This window comes from Xiphophorus couchianus, chromosome 10, assembly GCF_001444195.1.
Source record: "Xiphophorus couchianus chromosome 10, X_couchianus-1.0, whole genome shotgun sequence".
Lineage (NCBI taxonomy): Eukaryota > Metazoa > Chordata > Actinopteri > Cyprinodontiformes > Poeciliidae > Xiphophorus > Xiphophorus couchianus.
This window is the reverse complement of record NC_040237.1, coordinates 8,526,261-8,553,070: the sequence shown is the minus strand read 5'-3', so window position 1 is coordinate 8,553,070 and position 26,810 is coordinate 8,526,261. Positions and strand designations below refer to the sequence as shown.

Here is a 26,810-nt window from a genome sequence, read left to right as displayed (position 1 = left end):
GAGGTCCACTGCGGGCCAAATGAGCAACAGAACAGGCCATGTATGAAGAACTGAATGGCAAGGAAACACACAGTAGGGACCTTGGGGTTGCAGGGAAATGCTCCTCTGACAGATACTCAAACATACAGGTGTGAACTAATAGCCCCGCTGACACATACTATTTGCTTGCCTTGCAAGGTTTCCACTCAACTTTTTTCAATTGTTCCTCCTAACACTTACCCTCCACAACCTGGAGACAACACACTCTGAGGTGCGTAGGTCTGAAAGGTCTCTGCTAGATACAACTTGATACTGGAAGTTGTAATAAAGACAGCCCGAGTCATGACATGATCTTTGAAAATAACTACCATGCATTCCAAAGGTCATACTTCTTTTGGACAAGTCAATCAACACACTATTTCACATGCAGCCATGTCAGAGTTAGATCTCTGGCAGGAAGGTGTTTGAAATCAGGGGCATAAAAATGTGAAGAAATGCAATTTGGTGGGAACCTTTAAAGGTCATGTACCATCATTTTTACAACTTATTCCTTTTCAGACATGCTCGGGCTTTTTCATCACTATATGTAATTTCCATGTCCAAAATTGAGACCTATATAAAAAAGGTATGAAAGACAAAAAGAAAGCACATGGTAGCCAAGAACATCAGCAAATAAAAGCTACCATTGGAATGGTGTTACTTTTGGAATTCCGGACTTGGACATTGATGCATATAATACAATTTCCATCCAGAGAAAAAGTAGGGATTGCCAAGTCCCCAGTTCCCATTTCAATTCATAAAGTCAAACTGTGTATCATTTAGATAATTTATCCAATGACCAAGATTTTGGTTCTGATGCGCAGAGGTACTCTGAATCCCATAAATTTCAGCATTCCCATTTCTTCTAACAAATATGTCACCAGGACACTCTGGGTTGAGGGACATGACGATTGTGTGTCTCTTTTCTTCACATATTCAGCCCATGTTTCACTTGTGAGGGTTTTGCTATGCAGCTGTCAAACTACTCCTGACACAAACTGCCAGGTCACATAACCTCTGTTAGTTTGTTTTCTTACAAAATCTGTTGCTTGGTCCTAAGAAGACACACGCATCTTCAGCCAAATGTTCTCTCCTTCGTTTGGCTCAGAAACAGACAGATATTGTTGCAGTTAATTATCTTTAAGCATGTTTGGAAACAGTGGTAGGAGGCTTTTTCTTTTAATAAAGGAATCTACAGACATTTTTTTTTCTTGCTCACAAATGTTACGTACACAAAGAAAAACCACAGTGACCTTGATGGTCTGACTGTTGACTCACCGTTGTAGCTATTCATCATAACTGTGTTGTGTCCTTGTCTGTCAGCTAAGGGTTGTCGTTTCCCTTGAAGCCAGGTTTCCAATTGTTACATGGAGCCTTGGGCAACCTGTGTTTCCAACAGAGACTCCTTTAGGTGAGTTAGGTAAGTCACTTCTGCTTCTACTACAACTACTTCTATATCTGTATAGTTTCTACAGAGTTCACTCATCTGTCTAGATCATCTTTGAAGAAAGTAAGTTTTCACTCCATTCTTTTGTTCTTGTTGACTTTTTGTTAGAAATTCAGTTGTCAAGAACACTGTGTTAGAAATGTACACTGTGTCAGAAAATAATGGATTTCTTTTTATTATTATTTTTTCCCGAGCCTAAAATACAATGTTATTTGGCCTTTTTGTACTCCAGGTATTTGTTGTTGATGCACCAGAGCATTTAGCCACATGACAGGGAAAGTACATGCTTGAAGTACCTATAGGCCATCCAAACATGAACAAACATGAGTGAGATGTGGACACAAAGTTACATTTTAGCAATGGTAAACAAAAGAATGGAGGTGAAATAACTGAAAAAGGGCATGGCAGAAGAAGCATACTTTAAATTCATAGATACAGTTGGATGATGTTGTAGAGTAAGATGTGTGAGCTATTTTATCTTCCTTCATTCTCTTTTCTTTTTGAAAAGCTCAATGCATAGCCACTTGATGAACAAGTAAAAAAAGAGAGTTGGAAGAAGTGCAAATATTACCAGTTTCCATTAAAAACATTAAAAACAAGGATCTTAAGGCCAAAAGAAAAGAAAACCTTTTTATTTTTCGTGACTGTCCACCACAAAGGAGGTAATGGACAACTGAGAGCCGGCCTCACTTAGAGCTATCTTGTAGTCCTGAGTGAACACCCGGGCTGGCTGACACTGTTGAGGTCCGACAGATTCTCTTTCATAGCAGCCAAAGACAAACACAGCATGTCTGTCTGCTCTATCAGTCCAGCTGAACACTGACAGCATTAGTCAAGCACCTCCTGCTCAGCGCCTCCTCCCATAACTTACTGTGTGGGGTAGTTTCTGATCATGGCTGTCAATCACATTCTACAGCCTCTTGTCTCACTGATAACAGAGGAAAAGTGTCAGTCAGTCTAAGAGAGCATGGAGGGATCCCATTGGAGTTCTGTCAGAACAAGATAAAAAAAGGCTCATTTGTGGCTGAAACATTATATTAATGGACTAGATTTTCCTGTTAGCTGAGGGTGTGTTGTGGTCTTATAAGAACATGTGACTGAAGGATCATGGGCACAGATAGTGATAGATCTGATAGTGACCGATGTGATAGATAGTGATAGATCTGATTGTGACCGATGTGACATATAATGATAGATCTGTTAGAATCTAACAATCTAACAGTTAGATAGTGATAGACCTGAAAGAGATAGATCGGATAGATTGGCTAGATCTGAAAACGAAGGGTTTCCTCCAGTGTATTATAAGCCTGGCGGGTCACCAGGCTTTACTTGCCATCCCACCAGGCTAAGCGTCTTTTGTTTATTTTAAACAAAAGAATATATATATATATGTTTTTTTTTTTTTTAAATACACTAGTAACAATGACAGTAAAGATGGATTAAGCCAAATTTATAGTTGACACATTGATGACACCAAGACCACTGGGCTTAGCAGGTTTTCTGGGGGAAACCATGACTAATAAATAATGAATCAAAATTGACTAATATGAAACACTCAAATCATGAAATGTTTTTCAACCCCAGTCAGCTGTAAAGGAAGAAGGAAGGCGGTAAAACTCTGCACCTGAATCCTCACACCTCCCCTTCAAGACCTTCAGCTAATAATTTTCAGTTTATGTTTACAAACAGGATCTTACTTTGCCTGTACCACTAAAGTTTGTCAGCAAGAACGTCAAAGAGCAAATAAGTCATGCAATTCACAAAAAAAAAAAAACGGCTCAAGATAATTTTTACGTTTTCAACTTGACACTCTAAAATATGAACACATGAGTGAGGTTAACAATTTAGGTTAGGGATAAAACAATATTCAACTGGAGACCAGATGTGTTCACCTTTTAGGTGATATGTAAGTAAATGCTGCTGGTGTTAGTCAGAAGGACCGATGGCACAAAAATTTGCAGCCTTTCTTCGTCATTATCACGTTGAAATTATAGATAATTTCTGTCGTTATCAAAACAGCTACTTTTAAAACACTGATCCAAACTGAGCCTGCCCATTACTTTTTATAGTTTAACTTAATTGATTATCATAATTGCTTGCCATTAATCACTTTTATTACTTTTTAAATCATTTGAAAACAAATATTTGGTATAATGTAATACAAGCAACTATCCCATGCCTCCTTCCGTGCGTAAGTTCTTAATGAAGGAAACAAATTTTTATTTGTAATTAATATTATGAAGGTATTAAATATTAACCCAAATGAAGGGGGGGGGGGAAAACATGTGATGTTACAAGATGCTGCCTAACTTCTATAGAGATACATCAACCCTCCACCAGCCACTTAAGCAGATTACGTTAAAAGTTCTGCTAACTTGGAACCCAGAGGGACTTTGGCAGAAACCAGGGAAGCTAAATCAATTGCATAAATGTTGATTATTTATATATTTTTTGAGCTATTTACCATTATCAGTTATTTAACATCCCAGATTTGTAAATGTTTGCAGATCATTGTTTTTTTTGTTTTTTTTAAATCAAACCTCAAACGAAACTGGAAACTAAAGCCCTATAAAAACCTGATCAGTGTATCAATAGTCTATTATAAATGAAATGCAGTATTTTTTCAATAAATTAGCCATTAGAGCTACATAGAGATTGCATCCCCCATTATCTTGTTGTGTGGCTTGGACAAAAAAAGGCAAACAAAAGGAACAGGTTTACTTTTCCACTATTAAACCTGTAAAATAGAATAACTTCCAGCTCCGAATCTGTTGTTATTCTATAAAACTGTAGAAGTTGTTTTAACACAATAAAACCTAGCAATCCGGTGTCAACTACAGAAGCAATTATTCCAGACACAGGGGTAATTTCTTTGCAGCTGTGATAAAACTGTCAAAACATGTCTTCTTTGAGTGGTGATAGCAAGTGTTTTATATTTTGCGGGTGTAAGCATAAAGAGACAACCAGACTGTCAAGCGCATCAGTTAACAGAATGTCATACTATCTGGAAGTACTTATGTGAAACCATCATGGAGGGAACATTTAAGAGTTTCATTAGTAAAACAGAAAAAGTTGCAACATATATTTTGTTGATGTTTAAGAATGAACCACATGTTGATTGATTTATGATTTCCAGTTAAACATAAAAACGCAGAAGCCTTCCCAAGGTGTTGAGATTGGTCATGATAATTCTGCCATGAACAGTGCTTTGAGAAGGTATTTGTATCTTTCAATTAACGCAAACTAGGATATATACAAACGACATTTTCAGTCTCTACATGTGCATAACTGGTGAAGGTACACTCTAAAACAATTGTCACACTTGCTTGTAAAAAGGTTTGTTAACTATGAATTGTTTTACTTTCACGTCACAATTACCTTTTTAAATCGTACAATAGAATATTAAAGGTTTATGTTGTAACATAAAAATTGTGAAAAAAGACAAGGGGCATGATAGCTTTTGCGAGGGTCTTTAAATCTCATGGAAAAAATTTAAAGGACCAATTCAATAAATTAGAATATTATTCAAGAGCTGATTTCTTTCAGTAACTCAATTCACTAAGTGAAACACATCATATAAATTACACAAACGCCATTCCTTAAATATGATTATTTTCATAAAGCTAATGAAAATATGACATTTAGATCACTGAAAGAAACATGTTCTATGCAAAAGTGTGGGTTCTGCTTAAAGGTTATGAAATGTACTTTTAATCTGAGAAATTAGCCTTATCAGAATGCATCCTCTAGTTTATATGCAATTTATAATATTAAAGATATTATTATCTTTAATATTTATTATCTGCAATATTTACTTTTTATTTGGTGGAATTTTTAGCTGCAGTGAATGAAATAATCACTAAATGTCAGGTGCACAAGATTGTTGCAGTTTTTATCAGCTGTCATTAGCCACACATTACTCCTGTGTAACATTTGAATTCCTCAGTGTACTAAAACCAATTAGGAGAATGACCTTTTTTCACAGAAGGAAACTATTTTACTTTGCACTGCAATTTTATGAAGACATTGGGTAAATATTTAAAAAGTTGTACTCAATATAGAATGTTATTGAATTTGTAAGAAGCTCTACAACTAGATTCATTTGTTCTTCTATCTGTGAGTAAAATGGCAAAATGAAAAATGACAAAAAAGCAAATTGTCACAGTTAAAAAATAAAGGAAAAAAAATGTATATATATTTTTAAAGGTATAGCAGCAGCAGCTGTTAAAACACATTTCAACTTCTGCAACCAGCTGAAAGTAATAGGTTTTCATGTGTTCCAAATTTTAAGTGTGTAACTTTTTACATGGTCTGCCGAGACCCCTAAATCTTTATTCATCTGTTTTCTGTATTCATCAGTGATGCTTGCTCAGTTCCATAGGGATATAGGGAGGTCATGTATGTGTGCAGTGTCAGGAGAGCCTCAAGTCTGCACTGCTGTGCATGGTTCTCTTTTGTTCCCTTAACATTGCACTTACAAGAATATGAGTCACAGCATAAAGTTCATTTTTTTATGTTTGTCTCATGAATATGAATGTGCATGTGTGTGAGGGTAAGAGCCACATGGGGGTGAGAAACAGACAACCTTCTGCATGGTTGTTAATGTGATCTGCAAGTTTCCAAAGGGAAGACTGAGCCAGAAATCACTTCTCACAAAGCATTTCTAGCTAAATAACAATTTCTGTTACTTCTCAGAAATATCTAGCCTGATGACTTTGTCATTTATAGGATATTATTGCCATTCAAAAGTATCCATGCACTTTTTTTTCTAATTGTGTCATTTTGTTACTGATTATTATTTTATTGTTATTTATAATTATTTTGGTGATATTGTATCATATTTACTCAAAGTTGTGTAAGACTATGTTTTTGCTACATTTTTACACATTTTCTGTTTGTTTTGTTTTTTATTCTTTGTGTATTTTAGTTCCTTTGTTTTGCTTGTTGGTAAACAAAGATAATTTTTTTAACAATAATAGTACCAATAAAGTTCTACGTAAATCTATTGTGTTCTATATGGGTAGAGACCTTACCTCTACATGTGAATCACTAAAAAGATTGCTGTGGGTGCAAAGGTCTCATTTTTACCAAGGGTTCTTATTTGCATCATAAACTGATTTTTTGTCTCAATGGAGTTAACATAAATAGCATAAATGGTTCAAAACACAAAGCAAAACTAAAAAAAAAAAAAAAATCAAATGGTTATATCTTTTGGAACAAATTTTGTATTCATGCATGGGGAATCTAACTTCAAGAAGCAAAACTTTCTACAGAAGTCTAAGCACACTTGAACACACTTCTCTGAGATTCTGTTTCAGCAACCCATGCTGAGATTGCAGGCAGGGAGGCAACCTGCAAACCAGCGCAAAAACTGGTGGGAGTCAGCCAATTAGGTTTACTTCAAACAAATATAAGCAATAACGCTCAGACTTTCCAGAAACTGAATATTCAGTCAGAGCCCAGTGATTTAGCCATAAATGTGTGAACACCGTTTTGTCTTTGCTTGTCGTCTTTCTCAGGTGCCAAAGAACCTTTGCTATGGATGAGGCACAGTTAGCATCTGGTGTTTCCACTCTGTCTCAGTTTTTCCATTTGTCATTCCGCTGTAAAGCCCCTAACTGTCTCCCTCACAAGACAAAAAACACAAACAACAGACCACTCTTTCTTTCTTTTGTTTAAATATAGCCCCCACACTGAGCATAAATATTTAAAAACCCTGAACTGGAATTCGCAAATGACCACATGAACACCACAAGATTATTTGAAGTCATTGGAGAGAACATCTTTTCACAAGCTTCAAAATCGGCAAGTTTTAAATCATTTAAAAACTGGATTTTCCTCCTTTACGGTCAGTGAGAACAACAGAATATGATTGCATTTAATGGTTAAAATGCCCATTTGAGTAGACTCCAGCTGGGGGAGTTTGGCAGTCTGCTTGACTGTGATACACAGCCGCTCTAGAATCCTGTCAATTTATGAGAGTCTTTAAGACTGGAAGGGAAGGTAAATTTACAGATGATAGTGGCATTAGCCACACTCATGGTCCACCCTACTTTGATCACCAACAAGAAGTGTCTTCTGAAAATGACAACAGCTGAACACTGTGAAAAATGCCACATATATTTCTTTTTTCTCTCTCTCTAAATGGTCCTGGCAGCTGCGCCTCCAAATCTTTTGCCTACTTTAACTGTCACGCAATAGCTGCAGTGATGTACTGCAATGCCTGCCCTACATTCATGTGTCGTCTATTGTTAAACACTAACAACTAGGGCCCTCCTCCTTAATATGCCACTCTGACGAGTGTAAAAATATGTTGGGCCCTCTTTATAAGCACCTTGCTTTACTTCACACGGTGCTCCTGCAAACGCGATAAACCAGGAGAGAAAATGAAGAGAATGGCATAAAAATAGAGTCAGAGGGAAAAACTGTGGCTCTTGAACACAGCAATTAATCTATTAGTCGCAGTGAATCAATACTCTCCGCCCAGCTTGGCAGGCTGACAGCTCTCAGGTGTAATTAAAATTGTAGCTATTGACAAATCAAGATGGATGGAGCACTTCTTGGCTGTTCTGCTCGGCTTTGTGGGAGTGATTCACGTGCGAGTGTGCACATATTTGTGTCTGGGTGTGCTACCTAAAGCATAAGTGTCCTTGAGTTGAAGTCAAGCACAAGTGATGCTACGGGTCATAGCCCACCATCCGGACCACCATCTCACGGCGTCACCTTCCATTATCTCCGGGTTATTCCCATTAAATCAACTGCTAAGAGTGTTAAGTGATTTGGTCATGTGTGAAGTGCATCCATGCAAATGATAATCAAGATGTTAATGCAACTAATCTACATGTGGGGATCTGTTTGAATGTTATAGGTGTAAGAAAGGTTGTGAAAATTCTGCCGAGGAAGGAAATGAGAGATGGAAGTGTCAGACAAAATCCTTTGATTAGCCTGCAATTAATTGGTAATGCTAATATTGCCTTTCCTTTGTTTCTCCTGCATAACTCCATCAGTCTTTTCTCTGACATTTGTGAAGCACATCATCTGACAAGATCATCTCACAGAGGTTAGTGTTTACATGAAGCTTGACAGGAGTCAGACGGAGCTCTTCAGAAGCACTATCATACATGTTCGTGATCTATCCACAAATATCAGTTAAGAACATTCCTCTTAGAAATGTAAGACACCTTTCTTCTGGTGAAGGAATGATGCCTTAAATCTCTTGAGATTTGGCTTCAAAGACGGAGGAAACGTGGAAGGAAGCAACAATATTTTCTCGGAACCATTTTCAAAGCAGGGTCAGAGTCCTATTAAACTGAAAATAAAATATGAATTTTATATAACACAAAACATAAGTCAACGTAACCTGATGTTGCACTGAAGTTAAACTTTTAGTCTTTAAATAATTCTATAGTCACCAATTATCATTTGAGTATTACAGAATTGAATTTGGGAAAATAAGTCATACAGTGTTATTATTTCTGAAACTATTTCAAAGTTTCCAGGCTTTTAAGCGGATGTCTTCATCGCCAGTTATGGTAAACATTTCTATAAATTAGACAAGCCTCTCTCTGTTAAGTGGGTACGCAAAATGCATATACTGGTTAAAGTATACCATGTGGGAAGACTAAATTTGTTGCTGCAAATGCTGCAGCCAGCAGAACAGGGTGGTGTTTGGACTATACAATTTAAGATGCCAATGAGCCAAAGAAATATTATAAGCTGCATTTCCATTACAAATGTACACAAAACTTTGTCAATATTTCACTAACGTAAAAAATATCTATAAATTTCACAAGTGCTGTTTTTTCTTTAAATGAGAAATGCACATATACCAAAAATGCACAACAAACCTTCCAGATCTTTATTTATAATTACTTTTGAAAGCTTCATCTTCATAAGTATGAAATGGATTGTTTGTCACATAGAATCTCAATTAAATATATGTTGAAGTTTTTGGTTCTAAGTTGACAAGAAAAGGTGAAAGGCTATGAAAATTGTACATGTCACTATATCTATCTCAATAATTGCTGTGTGACATTTCCAAGTCTGACTGGTTCCTTGCAGTGAGGAATGAGACATTTGACACGCTTGTTCTACGAATGCAAACCTTCCCCATGGATATCCTTCCATCAAATGGCAAATCTCCCCTTCACACTGTCTAACACCTTAAACTTTGGACAGCTGGTTCATTTTTTTCATTAACTGTTGGCATTAAAGTGAGTAAACAAGAAGGTTAGCAGATAAAAATATATGGTTGGCGCTTTGAAAAGAAATTCAGCTGAGATTACTTTAGATGCAGCTGTCTTATGTGGGGGATTAGGGAACCTCCTGAATCAAAATGTGAAAGCGCTAGAAGGCATGAACATATTCAGATCTCAGCAAACGACTGGGTCTGAGACATCGCGTCTGAAAATAGAAAACAATTTCAAACCCAAATGAATAAACATAGTAATTTCTTCCATAATGTCTGAGTAATAGGTTATCCACCAAATGCATCTGTATGCTGGAAGCAGAAAAAGTCTCACATTCTAATAGTTCTCTTCATTCTGTGTTATTGTTATGCAGAGCAAAAAAAAAAAAGTCTTCTCTCATCAAACCAAAGCATCACACAAATCAAAGTTAAAGCAATTACAATCTTATTCCATCCTTTCAAATGGCAACAGCTGTTTCCTTTGGTCAAAACTGCAGCATAATTGCACACAGTAGCATATGGTTATGGCTGATTAATCCTACTGGGGGTGAAGGCCCCATTATTCCTAGATGGGATGGGTAAATAGGCAGCAGAACCAAGTGTTGGATAGAAGTGTAATGGGATGGTGAGAAAGGGAATGGGCCTTTGATGAGATGTCTGTTACAGATCGTCAGAATCGATCAGGCTCTCTACCATCTCCTTATAAGCCATTAAAACTGATCTGGTTGTCATCCAGGTTCTCCAAGATGGATCCATGGCAATCTATTACCAAACTATGCAGAAAATACTACCAGTTTAACATGAATTTCTCTTCAGTCACAAAACTAATGGTTCTGGAAATGTAGAAATCCATGTTCCTTTGCAATTTGAGTTGACATGTTCTGCTCATGTCACTCCAGAGCAACTTAAAGCTCAAGCAAAGCCCACTGTGTTGTAATATGTCAAAGGTGTGAGTGTTGAGACTGCTTACTGCTCTGTTGGCTTAAACTGACCAGCATTTCTCTACACAGCTACAATTATACAGCACTCTGTCACACTAAAAACCTCCCAAAAGGGACAATTACAGAGTTCAGAGGTAGTTCTAAAAGCCACCGGTCATTCTCAGCACAAAATGCCTGGCAATCTAAGGCTTACTCTCATTTCCATCTCACCAAATGAGGGATCATGATGGTAAACAACCCTTGAGTGATGCTTCCCATTTGCGTGCTTTAGTATGCTTAATATTCCACCGAAAGGGTTGAAGTATGCACTTGCATTCTGAGTAATGCAGAGAGGTAGGTGTGGAGACACTGAAGCACAACTGCACAGTAGATTTGGAGTAACGATGTTACAAACTGGCACATGACCACTGGATACCAGTGGACAATTTGTTCCTCGGGTTGAAATTCATCTAAAAAAAACTGATAAGCAAAATTTATACAGCTATAAATTTTGCATATAGTTGTAGCAAAATGTATCGCCCTTCGTGTTTGTTGTCAGTCAGCTGTCTATCGTGGAAAAAAATTGCAGTAACTCAGAATTTTTCCCTGCCTTTAAATATATAAATTCAGTTCTTAGGGACTCTTTCTGAAATAAAACACAATACTTGATACTAGGGTGAGACCGTTAAGCGATCTTTCATTCCTTTTTAGGTCATCCAGACACACATTTGGCTACAACCTACAAAATTATTATATCTGTTATTAAAATAAATAGACTTCTTATTCTTGAAGACATACTGGGTGAATATACAGCTAATATCAATTTAAAGGTTCTGTCTTAGTTTAAGGACAAGTCAATACTGAGCAGAAAGGTTAATACTGAGAACAATAAATATTGTTTTTGCATTTGAACAATTTGCAACTTATTTTCTTCATATATTTGCTTAGGTCTTCTATGATTTTGGGGGAAAAAATATTTTAAACTGTCCTCATTATTGTACAGTTGAAGAACTTTGTAAATCAAAACTTTAGATTGAATTAGAAATGTCATATTGTACTAAAGATCAGTGTCAGATATGAAACAGTGAAAGCTGTTTTCTTAAACTCCTTATGCACTATGTCTTACAAAAGTAACTGCCACCCCTCACAATGGATATTGTGATATAAAATGCATGCCATATCGCACATCCCTAATCAGAAGGTGAAAAGAAACTGCTCACATTGAAAGGAAGGATGAAGGGAGCAAAACGCAGAGCAATCCTGAAAAAAAAAAACAAAAAAACATTGAAGCAGGGCAACATTGATAAACATACAGGTAAAGCAACATAGAAAAGGTTTTAATCAAAGCATAATAACTTAGAATGGCCCAGTCAAACTTCAAGATCTAAACTCAATTGAGAATTTGGGAGCTGGGTGGTTCAGTTTGGGGAGTAGGTGAACCATGTCCAAGGGCTATAATATCCAATAAAGGTTCAATTAAAAGCACCAGTGCCAAAACAAATCTCTAAAAATAAAAAATAAAACAATTATGGCAAGACATGCAATTCTTTGTGCTTTAACAGTTGTTATCAATTCTGTCTGAGTTTTATCTATATTTTCCAAAAAATGAATTTTAGACTGCATATGTGCACAGTTTGACAAAGTGTAGAGGGGGAGAGTTGGATACAAATGCGTACCACGCTTTTAAAAGATAAAAATAAAAAATTTAAGAATAATATTTAAAAATTATGCACCGTTAGAATGTCTAATGCCTAATGAATATGCTGACAATTAAACACTGCAATAGACAAGCTGGCTTCAATATATTTTACCTGCCAAACGCAACCAATTATCATGGTTATGTCCTTAGTTGACTCAGTGCTACTGATGTTCTGTAAAAAGGATTCAGAAAGGCTCCATATGTATTACATTAAGATTTGGTAGCATGAAGGACATTGGTTTGGCTTACCTCAGCAGTATATATATATTAACCACAGTAATGTGACAGTAAAAGTGAAATGTTCCATTAGAAATACTTAGCTCACCTTTCATAAAAAAAAAAAAAAAAAACAATATCAGACCTAGTTAGCATAAAGCAACACGCAAATGCCATTGTCTTTCTACTGATGAAAGCCTAACAGTAAAAATGTGGGATTCTCCTATCAAAACTGAGAGCTGTAAATAAATGTATACAAAGAGTGAAGCATCGTCTTTAGAAGAGGATTCTTCAAACAGAAAAAGATGCTTTTCTTACCCCACAAAAAATTTAATGGATGTACACAGATGCAAGCTACAAATGGCATCGTAATCACAGAGCAGGTGATCCAGCTTGTCCAAGAAAATTAAGCAATAACCCCACAAATGATCAAACAGGCTGTCTAAGCACATGACAGGAAAAAGGAAAAGAATCAGCAATCCAATCTATTTGGGTCAGGGTCCTAATTAGGATGTATGGCAGAACAGCGAAATCTGCTTTCACTACAAATGTCCAAAGAGAACCAAGGGGATGTTATGTGTATTTTTATTGTTATTGTTGATTTTGTTTTTATGTACTGACATGTAGCCCAGATTGTTTTCAGTCCAGCAGGTCATTCACCAACTCTGACCCTGGTCGATTTTAGAGTACAGTGACAATTCCCAGGAAGCTATACTGACCTCTTTTCTCAGCCTCAGAGACCACATTAATATCCATGCAAAGACAAACAGGGCAGCTCTGGCAAACACTAACCAGACCTCTTTGTGTCATGTTCCAGGCAGCCAAGCATAAAAATGAGTGGAGTTTAAAGAGACTGTTCATGGCCAAGTTTGCCTAAGTACTTAAGTTCTTACTCTGGTCAAACTCCCCGGGCTGCAGAACTTTTAGGGGAGAAAAATTAATGATAAAATGGAGCAGTCTAAATCTGTTCCTTTTAGATCAGACTGCCGTTTTGAAGTTATGAACGCGGCACTTCTGTGAGCTGGACTGGTTGAAAATGTTAAAATCAAAGTGTACAAAATGTACCATGGGCTGAATGAAAAAAGAAAAAAAAACATACTGGCTGGCAAAGCAAAAAGTTTGGAAGCAAATGCAGTCATCGAGCAGATACAGATTGAATGGTAATGATTATATCTCACCGTTGTTACCTTGCCGTAACCTCTGAGGAGCCAATAGCTTCTTGTGGCACCAATTGTATTTTATGACTAAGTTAAAGTGACCTCATCTTAATTTGATGCAGTAAAGTATGTGAGACACGATGGCATACTTTTGTTTGAAAGTTACAAATTAAAAAACCTTAGTACCCCAAAGAGCAGCTACTTTACACGAGGTAAATCTTGTTTTTTCACACATTTTTGCAGTTCATATCATGAACATGAGGTCATGGCATGTTATTTTCATTCTAGTTGATTTGGGTCCTAAGTCATACCTATAATCAGCTTGTCAATGCACTAAACACAAATCCCACTGGCAGACTGTTTTAGAGCAGGGTGATGGAGCAGCTGCTGAGATCGAGATCAGCTTGGCATTGATTGGTGGTTGGTGGGGGTTATGTAGACATGCTGCTTCAGGTCCCAGTGAAACATGCAATACAATACAATTAGTCCACCCACAGAGGCATTTATTTAAAAGGATGTCAGATGTGGTGACCAGATTTATTTTGTCACCATGCTCAAAACTAAAATACACAAAATTAACTTAACCTTGGGAAAATGATGCGGTCACTAAATAATTCAGTTGGTAATACTATCAGCCAAAATGGACCAAATTATCACAATAAAATTAGAATACTGTAATCTGAATTGGAGCACTGACGCCACCCTGCCTTTTTCTGCAAGTTTAGCTCTAGGTTTACTTGTTCTAGTTAGGAGACAGGACTAGTCTCCCATTCCAAGGCTACGCAGGTATTTAAAAAGTCATTTTCAAAAAATTACTGAATTGTAGAGTAACAGTGCATCTCTTCTGTCTGCTTTTGTGAAATGTTACTCAGCTGTGTGTTGTCTAAAGCAAAGGAGATGTTGTGTTGTAATTTCATTGGAGAGGTTATTTCTAATAAGTTTCACTCCTGCCATGTGAGTCCATCCAGGTGTTTTGTGGCAAATATGAGATGGTTCTTTCGGACTGCTTTAGCTATTCTTCTGTCTTTGGCCATTTTTGCTCACTGTTCTGGGATCTTTGTGACCTCATCCTAGAGGTATACTCTACCTCCTGGATGAGCTGTTGATTCACTCTTGGAGTAACTTTGGAAGGTCGGTCTTTTCTGGGAAGGTTCAGCACTGTTTCTTCCAAGGATATCAAAATCTCATAATACCCTGGTCTATGTATATGTGATTTACTGTTTACATTTACAGATAGCTATTTAGAGAACAAACTCAACAAGCAGCTAGATGAGACATTATTATATTTCACCTTAAACACAAAGTGGACTCTCATCTGAATTAGATAATGTAAAATGGCATAACAAATTACCTAAGCTCCTATTTGGCGGTGTGTTTGGGCATAGATTAAACGTTAATTAGGTTTAAGACAGAGACGCTTTACACAAATTCACACACTTCTATTCTTGCATCTGTTCTCATCTTAGACATTTACACAGCTGACGTAACATCTTCACACAGGAAAAAACAGGGGGAAAAAAGGAAAACAGAGGCAAGATGAGCTTAACACGCTTTTGCCACACGCATTCAAATAATTGATGAGAACCAGGTTTATGCACATACACAATGAGGCACATATTTAAAGGACCCTTTTTGCAGCCACATGAATAGCAGTGGGGAATACATGTAGTACTAAAAAAGCAGGTTGATTATGAACCGTTTCTTTCATATCGGAAAATGTGAAAGAGGATTTAAACAGTGTTAACAGCAATCAGTAGTTGGAAGTTTACTTATGTGGTCTTCAGATTCTTTTATCCTGGGGCTTTGCCTCTGGTCTGTGCCAAACTAAGCAGGGAATAGACACCAGTCAAGTGATTAGAGAACAAACATAGGGAATGTGTCAGATCAAAAGCATGTATATTTTTAAATTAAGATGAGGATGTCGCTGAGAATCTGTCAATTTGGTGACACCTTCCACCTCCTGCTCTTCCTTCACTCTGTCACATAATCACACTTTTGTAAGTGGCACTTCTTACTCTGGCACATCTGTAGTTAAAATCAATCTTTCACATGAGTGTTCACCTTTTTTCTGTTGGATTTCTTGTAATTAATCTTCAATGTGGTGGCAAAAGTACACCACATTTTATCCATACACAGGGCACATTGTACGTGTCACATCAATTCCTCTGTGTCAGTTGGCACCGATAACACGAACTGAACACATCCTGCTGAAGTGGACCGAAACTGAACAGATCACCGGACTTCAGCTGAGAATAGCCTTATCACAAGTTTACATCCTTCTGAATAGAGCTAGTTTTAAGAGGCTCACTGGGCACCTCACAATTCCAACCACTAACCAGACGCAGACAGAGTTGTTCTTTTATTTTCAAAGTAAATATTAGGAGGTGTATTTCTTGACACAATTTTGCCAACACTGGTGTGCCAAGAAATAGGCTGTTCATTTATAGAATGCCTTCACAGAGGATAAACAACTACTCTTTTCAACATCCTACAAAATCTATCAGCTCCAACTTGAACACATCTAACCCTGCTTCAAATTCTAAACAACAAAGCCAAGAGACTTCACAAGTCCCAGGTCATGGATTCACTGGTAAGAGCCTACATACCGTATGCTGCCACAATAACAAAAAGCAACACGACCCACTCTACAAAGACCTTCTAGCTCATTTTATGTCTCAGCAGGAAGTGCTTCCAGTTTGAAGGCATTTTTAATTCTTATTAGTCAAAAACACATTCCATAAGTGTCTTTGCATTTCTGTCAAGTGTTATGAAAACAGATGAATTGATCAGAAATTTGTGATCATTTTTTGGTGGTCGATCAGTCTTTCTACAGGTTATTTGTGTCTTAACATACTATAACGACATGGTGACAGTTTTAACCAATGTGTAAAATAGGTACTTTTTTTAATAAGTTACATACTGCAACTTTAATTTTGTAGGGAGGAAATATATGGTTCAAGTTGACTATGTGAAAAAACCCCAAAGCTTTACTCATGTAAAGAAAGAAATAATGATTATTAGCTACCAAAATGCCTATAGCATCTTATACTGCTGACTAGCATTACAGCAATCTTTGTAGATCTACACCTACAATATTTTCAAAATTGACATATGTTGAACATATGTTGAACATATGTTGAACAGGCAGGAGGCTGAGGAGCATCCAGAGCAAGAGCATCAGGCTGAGAAACAGTTTCTTCTCTTCAGCCGTCAGACTGCTGAACTCAAGCTCCACCTAATTCAGCTTAATCTCATAAATTATTTACATACACACAGCCCCGCACACACACTTTTTTAATATATATATACATCTCTATATCAAAAAATATTATTCATTTAGTTTTATTTATTTGCATATTAAATTTCTTAATCTTGGTCTGAATTTTGTACCACAATAAGCAAAGGTGGTATGACAATGAAACATCCTTGAATCCTTCAACATTTTCAAATGCAGCGTGATCCATAACCGAAAGAAGCTAAAACCACAAAACAGATATGAATAAGACAGCTTTGCTCTGTCTGCTCAGCCTTCCTGTTATCCTCTTTGAGTTTCACACATCCTCTTGCAACCTGAATGATTTGTAGCGCAAATAGTTTCTTCACAGATAACATTACATCTGCATGGTTCAATTGAAGTTTTTTTTTAACATCCTTACTGATACACAGAATAGTTAACTTTAAGTCTTCTTAACTCAATGAAAGCTTTTACACCACCGAGTGTTGTTGTCAGCACGACCTTGTGGCACTTGTATTTTGAACCCTCACTAATTGGAAAAAAAATTAAATAATAAATCAGTTTGTTTTTTCCTCAAACAGCCAGTCAGTGGTCAGGGCCAGTTAAGCAGAAAATTGACAGATAATATTATTGAGCCTTTCTGGTTTTGGATGCAATTTCAAAACATGGACTCCAATTAAAATTGAGCTCAGAGCATGCATTAAAAGGTACGAACAGCGACAAGGTCTCAACTGGAAGTACCTATAGCTACCTTCACTCAATCATATTGGGAACTGAGGTCAATATAAAATCAGTACCACTTCAAAGAGCTGCTGAATTGCTTTCCAGTGACAAAAAATAATAAAGACATTTCTTTGGATTTGCTATTATACAGGCCTTGGGTGGAAAGATTTCTCCCATTGAATGCAGAACAGTGAAACTGTGGACAACCCTCTGAGAAATCTATCCCTGGACTTTGACCATGAGTTTTTCTGCCAGCCCTGAATACTAAAAATTATACGATGTGACCTTTTGCCAAAGCGCTGGCTGCAAGGATCTAGGACACCCAAACCACCCCCCACACTCTCCCTCTCTCTTATTTCTAAAAATCATTCCGGTAGCAGACAGCTGCTACAAGGAAATGAGATCCCAAGTCTGTCAATTAGAATGAGTGACAAATCAGGAGATTTGTAGTCTAGAGACATCCACTCACCCCTCTGTCTTCACAAATCATTCATCGTCTAACATCAATGGAATCATTTTTAGAGGCTTCTCTTATTTTTACTTTGCCCATTTCCACTCATATTACAAATCAATAATTTGTGTTTAGCATTCCACAGAAAGCAAACAAAGTAGTTCAGATGTAACCTAAGTGAATTAAGAGACTAGCTTTAACGTCTGTATACAGCTAATCAATCAATACTCAATATCAGTTGTTGAAACCATGATATCACAATGATTTATAATTTATTTATTGTCTTTATGTACTGAATGTTGCAATTTAGAGTGGGTGAGATGAGTAACTCGGTGGTCTTTCCAAGGATCACCCGGTTATATAGCTAGAAGTGCTAAAGATGAGCAAAGCGAGAGTTTATGCTTTAAATGAGAGTGAAAAGTGTTTGCCAACAGTAGGAAGTGTGTCAGAGTAGTAGTGCTTGAGGAGATCTTCTCCTGCCTAGATTGTCTAAGACCGCCATCTAGCCACCATGATTTCTTGATGAGTAGCTACTGTAGATAAAAATTTGTGATCTTTTAATGCAATATCAACTTCTAGCTCTCTATCAGGTATAACCTGCCAATCCCATAAATCAGTATGTTTTCAGTATGTTTTTCTAAGTGCTGTGACACATGCCAAAAAAAAAATTGCGGCAAGTTTTTCAATACATTGAATAGTTTCGAATACAACACGATGAAGGAATTACAATATGATCCCCATTTATGCAGCAAGAATCCATCTCTCACCTCTTTTTTTAAAATTAAACTCAAAAACTCAAGTGTGGCAGAGTACAGATTTGTAGGTTGTTGTGTTTATACTGGGAAACTGGTATGAGTTTTTAGTTTGGATTACATTCTTGAATGGGAAGAAGATAAAAACTTCTTTATCAGCATCTGAATAGCCGATGACTGATCACAGCTAATCAAGAAAAATGTGTTTTTTTTCTCCAGTTAATTGGTGTGTTTTTAGTTTTATCTTACCCATTTAGTGACAGAAATTGAAAATTGGCTTGACCTACAATTATTACCTGTATGTATGACATTTGATAATACTGAACAATTGTCCTGATACAAAAAATAAATTAATATTAATAAAAGTACATTTCAGGTCATGCTATGACTCCAGCTTTATGATACAACTAAGATTTCCAGAACAATGTAGCACTGAGCCACCATACAGTGAGGAAGTGACACCAGTACCTCCTCCACAATGGGACTCGGTATTTCTGCAACCAGCATATAAATGTGCTCCTTTGCTGCTTTAAGTTCATCCTGAAAATCAAATATAGCTGAAGTATACAATCGAAACCAATATGACTGCGGAATAAAGAACTTTTATAAAGGTGTTAACTTAATCTGTAGAGATTCAAATTTATTGTTTTTTTCTAAAAGCATGATCAGACATTAGAATAAGCTAAAGTTTTTTGAGTGGTTCTCTTTATTGACTATACTCTGTTTTGATTAATCACATTGTGAAAGGACAAAATGTCACAAAGATTGCTTCTCTTGGAAATCTGTTTCTCTGAAAGTGCCCCACAGGAAATAGTCACAAATATCTTTGATTGTGTGCCTTACGTTTTTTGTGATAAAAATGTATTCAATTTTGCATTCCTCTAGTGAAGCGCTTCAACCAGACTGCATGCATTTCATTCCAGCAAAGCATTTTCAAACCAATCTCCAAAGAGATTCAAATTTGAGATGTCATTCTTGACTTCTAGTTCTTTTTTAATTAGCTTGTTTTTTAATACCAAAGCTAAAAACAGACCATTTATTTGAACATTTGGCCAACCTCCTAAGATGAAAGGGACTCATTCTGAGTGTCACACATCTGACAGGAATAAAGTTCAAATAAAAGTTAAGGTTGAGCTACAACATCTCCATCTAGATCGGCGGGCTTTGAGTGACATAAATGTCAAAGAACAATCACGTTATGCTATATGTTCATGTGTACAAAAAGCACACAACAGAATCATCACTGTGATGATTCACTGGAAAAATGAGGAGGCCAAAACATAAACGCTATGTGAAAAACTAAGTACACCTTGCGGCTTCCAGCAATTTGTAGACTGATGATAAATGCTGATAACCACCTCTATTAAAAGCCAAGGTTTTTGCTTTTTCTGCTCTGGCCACAATGTCAAAAGGACAACTACCAACAATAATCTTCGAAAACTATTTGTTGCTGCATACGCAGAAGGGATCTGAGGTACTTATACCTATTTCTGGCTAATTCCAGTTTCTCTTTAGGAAATATGACCAACATAATAAAATAATTTAAGCCATATTTGGGTTTTTTTGCCTTTCAGCCATGAGTGATGTAATTATATACATTAGGAGCAGTGGTGCTATTACATACATCAGCGGTATTTTGTAAAGAACTGGTCAAAATTACTCTGCAATGCATGTGATGCTGATTATTGTAGCTGGTAAAGGTGCTTTTTTAAGCATATAATAATATGATTTTTGTTTCAGGCATTTTTAGCCTTTAATTGTGTGTTATAAATCAATATCGTTTGGAGGTTTATGTTTTTGTACACTTGTAGAATTAAATCACTGCGTAACCTGCTAAAGACCACTGCATTGTCTTTCTGTTATGTACTAGAACTGAAAGCGGGTGCACTTTATTTTCAATATGACTGTGTTTTCCCAACTTGACAGTTCAATATGGACCTCTTCTGCTGCTGCTCTAAGATCTAAAATAGGTTTGTTTGTAAAAACAAAACCAGCTGGGAAGCCCAGCATTGTCTTGGCTTCAACTCATCAAATGAACAGACATTAAACAGATCTATAGTCGTCACTTTAAACAACACATCTGGAGTAAATTTAGACGATGCACAATTTAAGGAAAGCTAAAGGTTGCACTTGTGTCAAAAATCAGACAGAAAGTTTAGGTATTAAAGAGACTTTGTTTGAAGCACAAAGTACTTTACAAATGTTGATTTGAACATCAAAACTGCTGACAGTTTCAACTGTACATTTTCCAGCCACGAGACAGGTTCTGAAACATATTTATCAGAGCAAAGACTTTTTTTCCTCTTCCCTGCTGTGCACAATTATGATGAGTGACAAGATCCAACATCCAATGTTAAGGCACAGAAGTTCATCTCTCTCTGCTCAACAAGCCCTAAAGGAAGTCTTCATAGCCCTTTGGTCTGATAAAGGCTATTCTCCCGTTGTAAAAAAGCTGTTTCAGTGGACTAGTCATTAAAATGTGCCGGGTAGCAGCCGACACGTCCATCCAGAGGCATGCTACTCGCCTCATCATGTTCTTTAATCATAGCGGAAAGAGAGCAGCCCACACCGGGGTCACTTTCAACGAGCCACACTCTGAACGGTCTGAAGAGAGTCCAATTAAATCCTACATTTTCTGACCCAGGAGCGACTATGTAATGGGATCTGAGGGCCACGGCTCGATGGTCCAAGCAGAAGGAAAGTGAGAGTGATTGGCAGCACTTCATCCCTGACGCGATCAGTCACATGTGTCTTTCCACGCCCCTGCCCAGCCACCAAAAAAAAAAAAAAAGCATACAGTAAAAGCCTTCTACCCAGGCTGAAGCTGTGCATAACATGTTCTTACTCAGGTTGCTTGGTTAAACAAGCATTCATAAGGAAAGAGGGCAGAAGATATCCATCCAGGAGCCAGGCAGCAAGTAGAGATATAGTTACAGAGTGAGAAAAAAACAATAATGTCAGGACTCTTAATCCCTGGGACACACTAGTTATCAATCTCCTGTAAATGTCAGGCACCGGGATATGGCCTCATGAATGATGGATATCTTCTGTGTCATTTTTTTCTCATCTTTTTCTACATTGTATTATTGAGTGAACCGCAGCCAGAGCTCAAACTCTATCTTGAAAGGTAATACTCTCTCCTTGCAGTCGAAGCAACACTTGAATTCCAACTAACAAAGAGACTTAGAAGCACAGAAAACCAAAAAAAAAACAACTTAATTTTAATCTCAATGGTGACGTGTCTTTGTCACCCAAAAACTTTCAAAAATTAGGGATCACAACATCTGAAAAAAAAATGACAATGCAACACAGATGTGAAACGACAATATAAAAGAGGAATCATCTCACACCTCAGACTCTTCTTTTCAATCATCATGACCTGACCAATCTTCCTCAGTTTTACCTTATTGGTCATAGATCAGGGTAGGGCATAAAAAGTAGAGAAAGATCTTTAAGGTGACAAAACATTGATTGGAGTTGTATGCATGGCACATGCAATATTTTCCCCCATCAAAACATTGCCATTCAAGCAGTCCTCTGCAATTGTGATATTGCAAACATTGAAAGTGGGTTTTATGTACAGAGTACAGACCTATTAATTAAGTGAAAGCAAGGCTGTGCAGACGTATTGTGGTTTACTTAATGTAAGTGGTATGTGGTGAGTATGTCTTGCCAAATCGAGCATCAGAATGGAGAAGAAAGGTTCAATAACAGTTTGAACATGGATTGGTCTAAGACAAACTGGTCTGAGTGTTTGAGAAATTACTGATCTAATGGGAATTTTATCCACAGCATCTCTGAGATTTACAGAGAAAGATTAGAAAATGAAAAAAAAAATTCATTGAATTGCACCTGTGTCACTGGAAATCTTTGATGGGCAGACCTGTTTACGATGACAGGAATGCAACAGTAGCTCAAATAACTACTTATTACATCCAGGGTATGCAGAATACCATATTTAAATGAGCAACATGTTGAACCACACCATGTACCACTCATGCCACCTATAAACAGGAAACTTAGGCCACAATCCAAACTACAACAGACTGGTACCAGGAAAACTTTTCCTGGTCCGGTGGGTCTCAATATTAACTGCAACATTTAGATTGTAGGTTCAGAATTCAACATAAAAGTAATGAAAGCATGGATAAATCTCGCCTTTAAGTCAGTATTCAGTTTTGAATGGTGACGGTGGTTAAATGATGAATGTTTTCTTGGAACACTCTGGACCATTCACCAATCACTAAGCATTGTTTAAGCACCTCAATTTACCTGACTATTATTGCTGGCCATATGTTGACTCCTTTGTGACCAGTGGATCAATCTACTGATGGCTATATTTCCAGCAACATAATGGACCATGTCATAAACCTAAAGATTATTTTCTGTATATTACAGTGTACTCCGAAGTCAGCAGATTGTAATCAAATACAGTAGTTTTGGGACGTGGTGGAACAGAAGATTTCTGACACAGATGTGTGGCTGACCAATTTTCAGCGACCGCGTGATGCCATCATGTCCATATGGATCACGATGTCCGAGGAACGTTTCTGGCACTCAAATACTCATCCATCCCTGATTTAGGATGTACATTACTCTATTAGAAATTGGCAATTGATTTTTTAGAAATAAAAAACATTTTAGTACATTTTAGATGTACGTTTTAAAAAGCCCATCTAGTGACAAGTGCTGCGAACTAGCTGTTGCTATTGCACTATGACGCAAACATGGGACTGCTGTTTTGTTCAGTTTGTCTATGTCGATGTGTGTCTGTCCCTATCAAATAAACTCAAATAAATTGCTGGGACAATTGATAGAACTTTTGTTTTGCAGAAAGAATGTTCTGGTTTTGAATTCCACCATATGTAGGTTTTCTCTGGGTACTCTGACGTCCTTATGCAATCCAAAAACATTACTGTTAGGTCAAGTTGGCTTCTCTAAATTGTCATAATGTATGGGTGTGTCTCTGTGTTGTCCTGTGGTGGAGCAGCAATCTGTCTAGGGTGTACCTCTCCTCTTGCTCAATGACCCTGACATAGACACCACCAGGTAAAGAAAGTGGATGGCTCTATGGAGTAACCACAAGAGAGCAAATGATAGTGTTTAAGATATTCTCTATGTTAAACTTCTAACCTTACAATCATATATCAACAAAAACAAGTTTTTCTTATATGTAAAAAAAGCAATTTGCCAGTGGATAAAAATAAAAAATAAAAATAAATAAATAAATATACCCTAGAAACTAACACCTTACAGGGATGTGACAGCTGCTTTAGAGAAAATGTTGGCAGCAGACTCCCATCTCGCCCTGTATTCCCAGTCTCTCCACTGGAATATTACAAGGATTTTAGGGGGGATTTTGATCTAACTCTGTCATTATACAAACAAGCATTGTTAATATCGAGAACATAAGAAAATCATTTACAATTTACACTTAGCAGCTCAATCTTTCTCTGATTTTTTTTTTTTTCTTATCTCCAGCGTTTAAGCCCCGATCGCTGTTCATCAGTTGACAGAGCCTTTTTGTAAACTGCGTAAAGTTTGGAATCCAGCGCAGAGGAGTGATTAATTACTTAGCACTCATTAATCCGCTTGGTCTTTTAACAAGACGTATTATGAAATCTATTTAAAACTAAGAAGAGTTGATGATTCTTGGAAAAGTGGGTATAAACCTTTCAGAAGGTATGATTTGACCTTAAAGAAGTTTGGATATATTTGAAGTCCAGGTTATGAATGATACGGGAAAAAGTCAGATTTTTATTTTAAGAGGAGTGCATGTATGTGGCGAGGGAATTAAAGCGTGAGTACAACAAAAAAAGAACAATGACAACGTCGGAGCAACTGCGTCTCCTCAACGGAAAAGCTTCCACATAGACATCCAGCAGAGCAGTCGGGCTACACCACACGGGGCCTGATCGGCGCCGCTTCTTACCTTGAGCTGGCGTGGAGTGGATGAGAAAAGGAAGAAATAAAATCCATGTGGCGCGCCACATCGATCCGCTCCAGCGCTCCGCCAACATTGTTCCAAGCCGGCCGGAGTGGCCAACAAGTGCCAGGCGGACTGAAGTCTGATCCCCCGGTGCTGGAAACCCCGGCGCGGATCTCCTGCTGCAGCTCTGTGGGTCCCTCTCTGTCTCGCTGTCCGTCGGAGCGCACCAAGCAGAGCGCACAGAACGCGGAGACAAGCTGCTGTTCAAATTCGGTCAGACAGTCTGTGTTTTTTTTCTTATTTTTCTTCCTTTGGACAGTTCGAGTTCGCTCCACTTCCACAGACTAGGTGTGATACTCAGGATAACGTTTCCTACTGAGCATTCTCTGAGGGTCCAAGTTTGAATCTCTCTCTCTCTCTCTCTCTCTCTGCACCTGTAATGACTGATGGATCGCACACTTCCCCCCTCTTTACATCTTCCAGCTTCTTCCTTCCCTTTTCCTTTGCACGCCAAACTTCGCCGGCTCACAGTAACTCCAGAGCAAAGAACAGACTTTTACTTCCAGTGCTTCTCCAGCCCAGCTTCTCGTGTTCTCTGAGAAGCTGCGGAGAGGAAGCAAGGGTCACACTCCTACAAAGTTCCTCTTCAAGGCACGCTGTCAAGGTCGCCAGTTCAGTTTGACAACAACGCTGACGAGAAGTTCCGCAGCTCTAGGAGTGAAGGACGAGGGCGGCTGCTGCTGCAGGAGGTGGAAGAGGGAGGCGGGGGGCACTTCCGCATAGTCACAGTATTGTGGTCTGTGCCCGGCTGCCGGTTCGTCTGTGTGTGTCGGAGACTGAGGAAGACGAGTCCTGGGTTCTTCATGAGGTAACAGTTGGATCCAACGAACTGGCATCGCAGCGCATGATGCCACCATGCGGTTAAGCGCAAAAGCACACCCCACCGGACAACTCGAACATGTGCAGGACATTTTGAGGCTTTTCACATCACAGAAAAGGTGGAACAAAGAAAATGTTTAAAGAACTTGTTTCCTGTTTGTGTTGCCATAATCACAGCTGGTGGATTTAACATGCAAATGGTATAGTGTAGTAAACCCGATACTTATGACTTATTCCATGATGATTCTGCGTGTAACTGGATCATTAATTGAAAGTGAAATGTTTAAAACAGTAATTCAGTCATTGATTATCTGAAAGAAAAAAACCAGCTGCTTTTCAGTCTAATTGGATGCAGAGCTTCAACAAATCATCAATCTTTAGGCCACATATTTTCCATTGAATTTTGGTTTGCACTTTGACTAGGCCATTCTAACATAAATATAAGTACGATTTACCTATAAACAACAATGGGCCTGAGAAAATTAATTAATCTTTAGTTAATTTTTGTTATTATAATAATAATATTTACTTTATTCATCCCAGGGTTACAGCACATGACAGGAGCTGTGTCTGCAGGCAGCCAGCTGAGCCAGCGCCATTTTTTGAAGGAGGACATGCGGCAGAGGTCGTCGGGACTGGGAGTCGAACCCGCAACGTCTGCAGGTCTAAGGCCTCCAAACGTGGGGCGTGCTAACCCGCTGCGCCACCACAGCACGCCCCCCAAAAAAGCGTTAAGCTTTTTTAAAACAATATTTAATGTATTTTCAATCTAGTGTGGCCTTTATCCACCTGATTACTTTAATTAGATGAACTGTAACTTAAGGAACTTGTTAGTCACTCTCAAACACTGCAAATCCATTAAAGCACAAAACAACTTAAATAGTTCTTTAAGTTGTTTAAAGAGCAACTTAAAGAATAAATATGCTGGGGGAGCTAATTGTGGCTCATTGGTAGGGATATTCAGTATTCATTATCCCATCAAATGTTTCAGCACATTTGATGAGCAGTTGGAGGTCCATTAGAAACAGAACAGGTGGCAAAGACACTGGGTACATTTTCTGTAATATCTTTTTGATACAGAGCACAAGAAAAATTACACCAGTCGAGGTGCATATTGTTGGTATTATTCATTTACTTTTTTTTGTCTATTTATTTTGTCCCAGCAACACCTCCTGAAAATGTTGCCCTAGACAACT

At 37.7% G+C, this 26,810-nt stretch overlaps 1 protein-coding gene across 6 annotated transcripts in view; it reads right to left on the bottom strand.

The window, feature by feature from the left end:
- Window positions 1–26,065, bottom strand: part of sdk2b (sidekick cell adhesion molecule 2b) — a 346,369-nt gene extending 320,304 nt beyond the window's left edge. For all 6 annotated transcript variants that reach the window (XM_028029735.1, XM_028029738.1, XM_028029736.1 and 3 more), the window contains exon 1: window positions 24,739–26,065. In XM_028029735.1, coding sequence (XP_027885536.1) covers window positions 24,739–24,826 — 88 coding nt within the window. In that variant the 5' untranslated portion in view covers window positions 24,827–26,065. The remainder of the gene's footprint in view (window positions 1–24,738) is intronic.
- Between the last annotated feature and the right edge of the window lie 745 nt (window positions 26,066–26,810).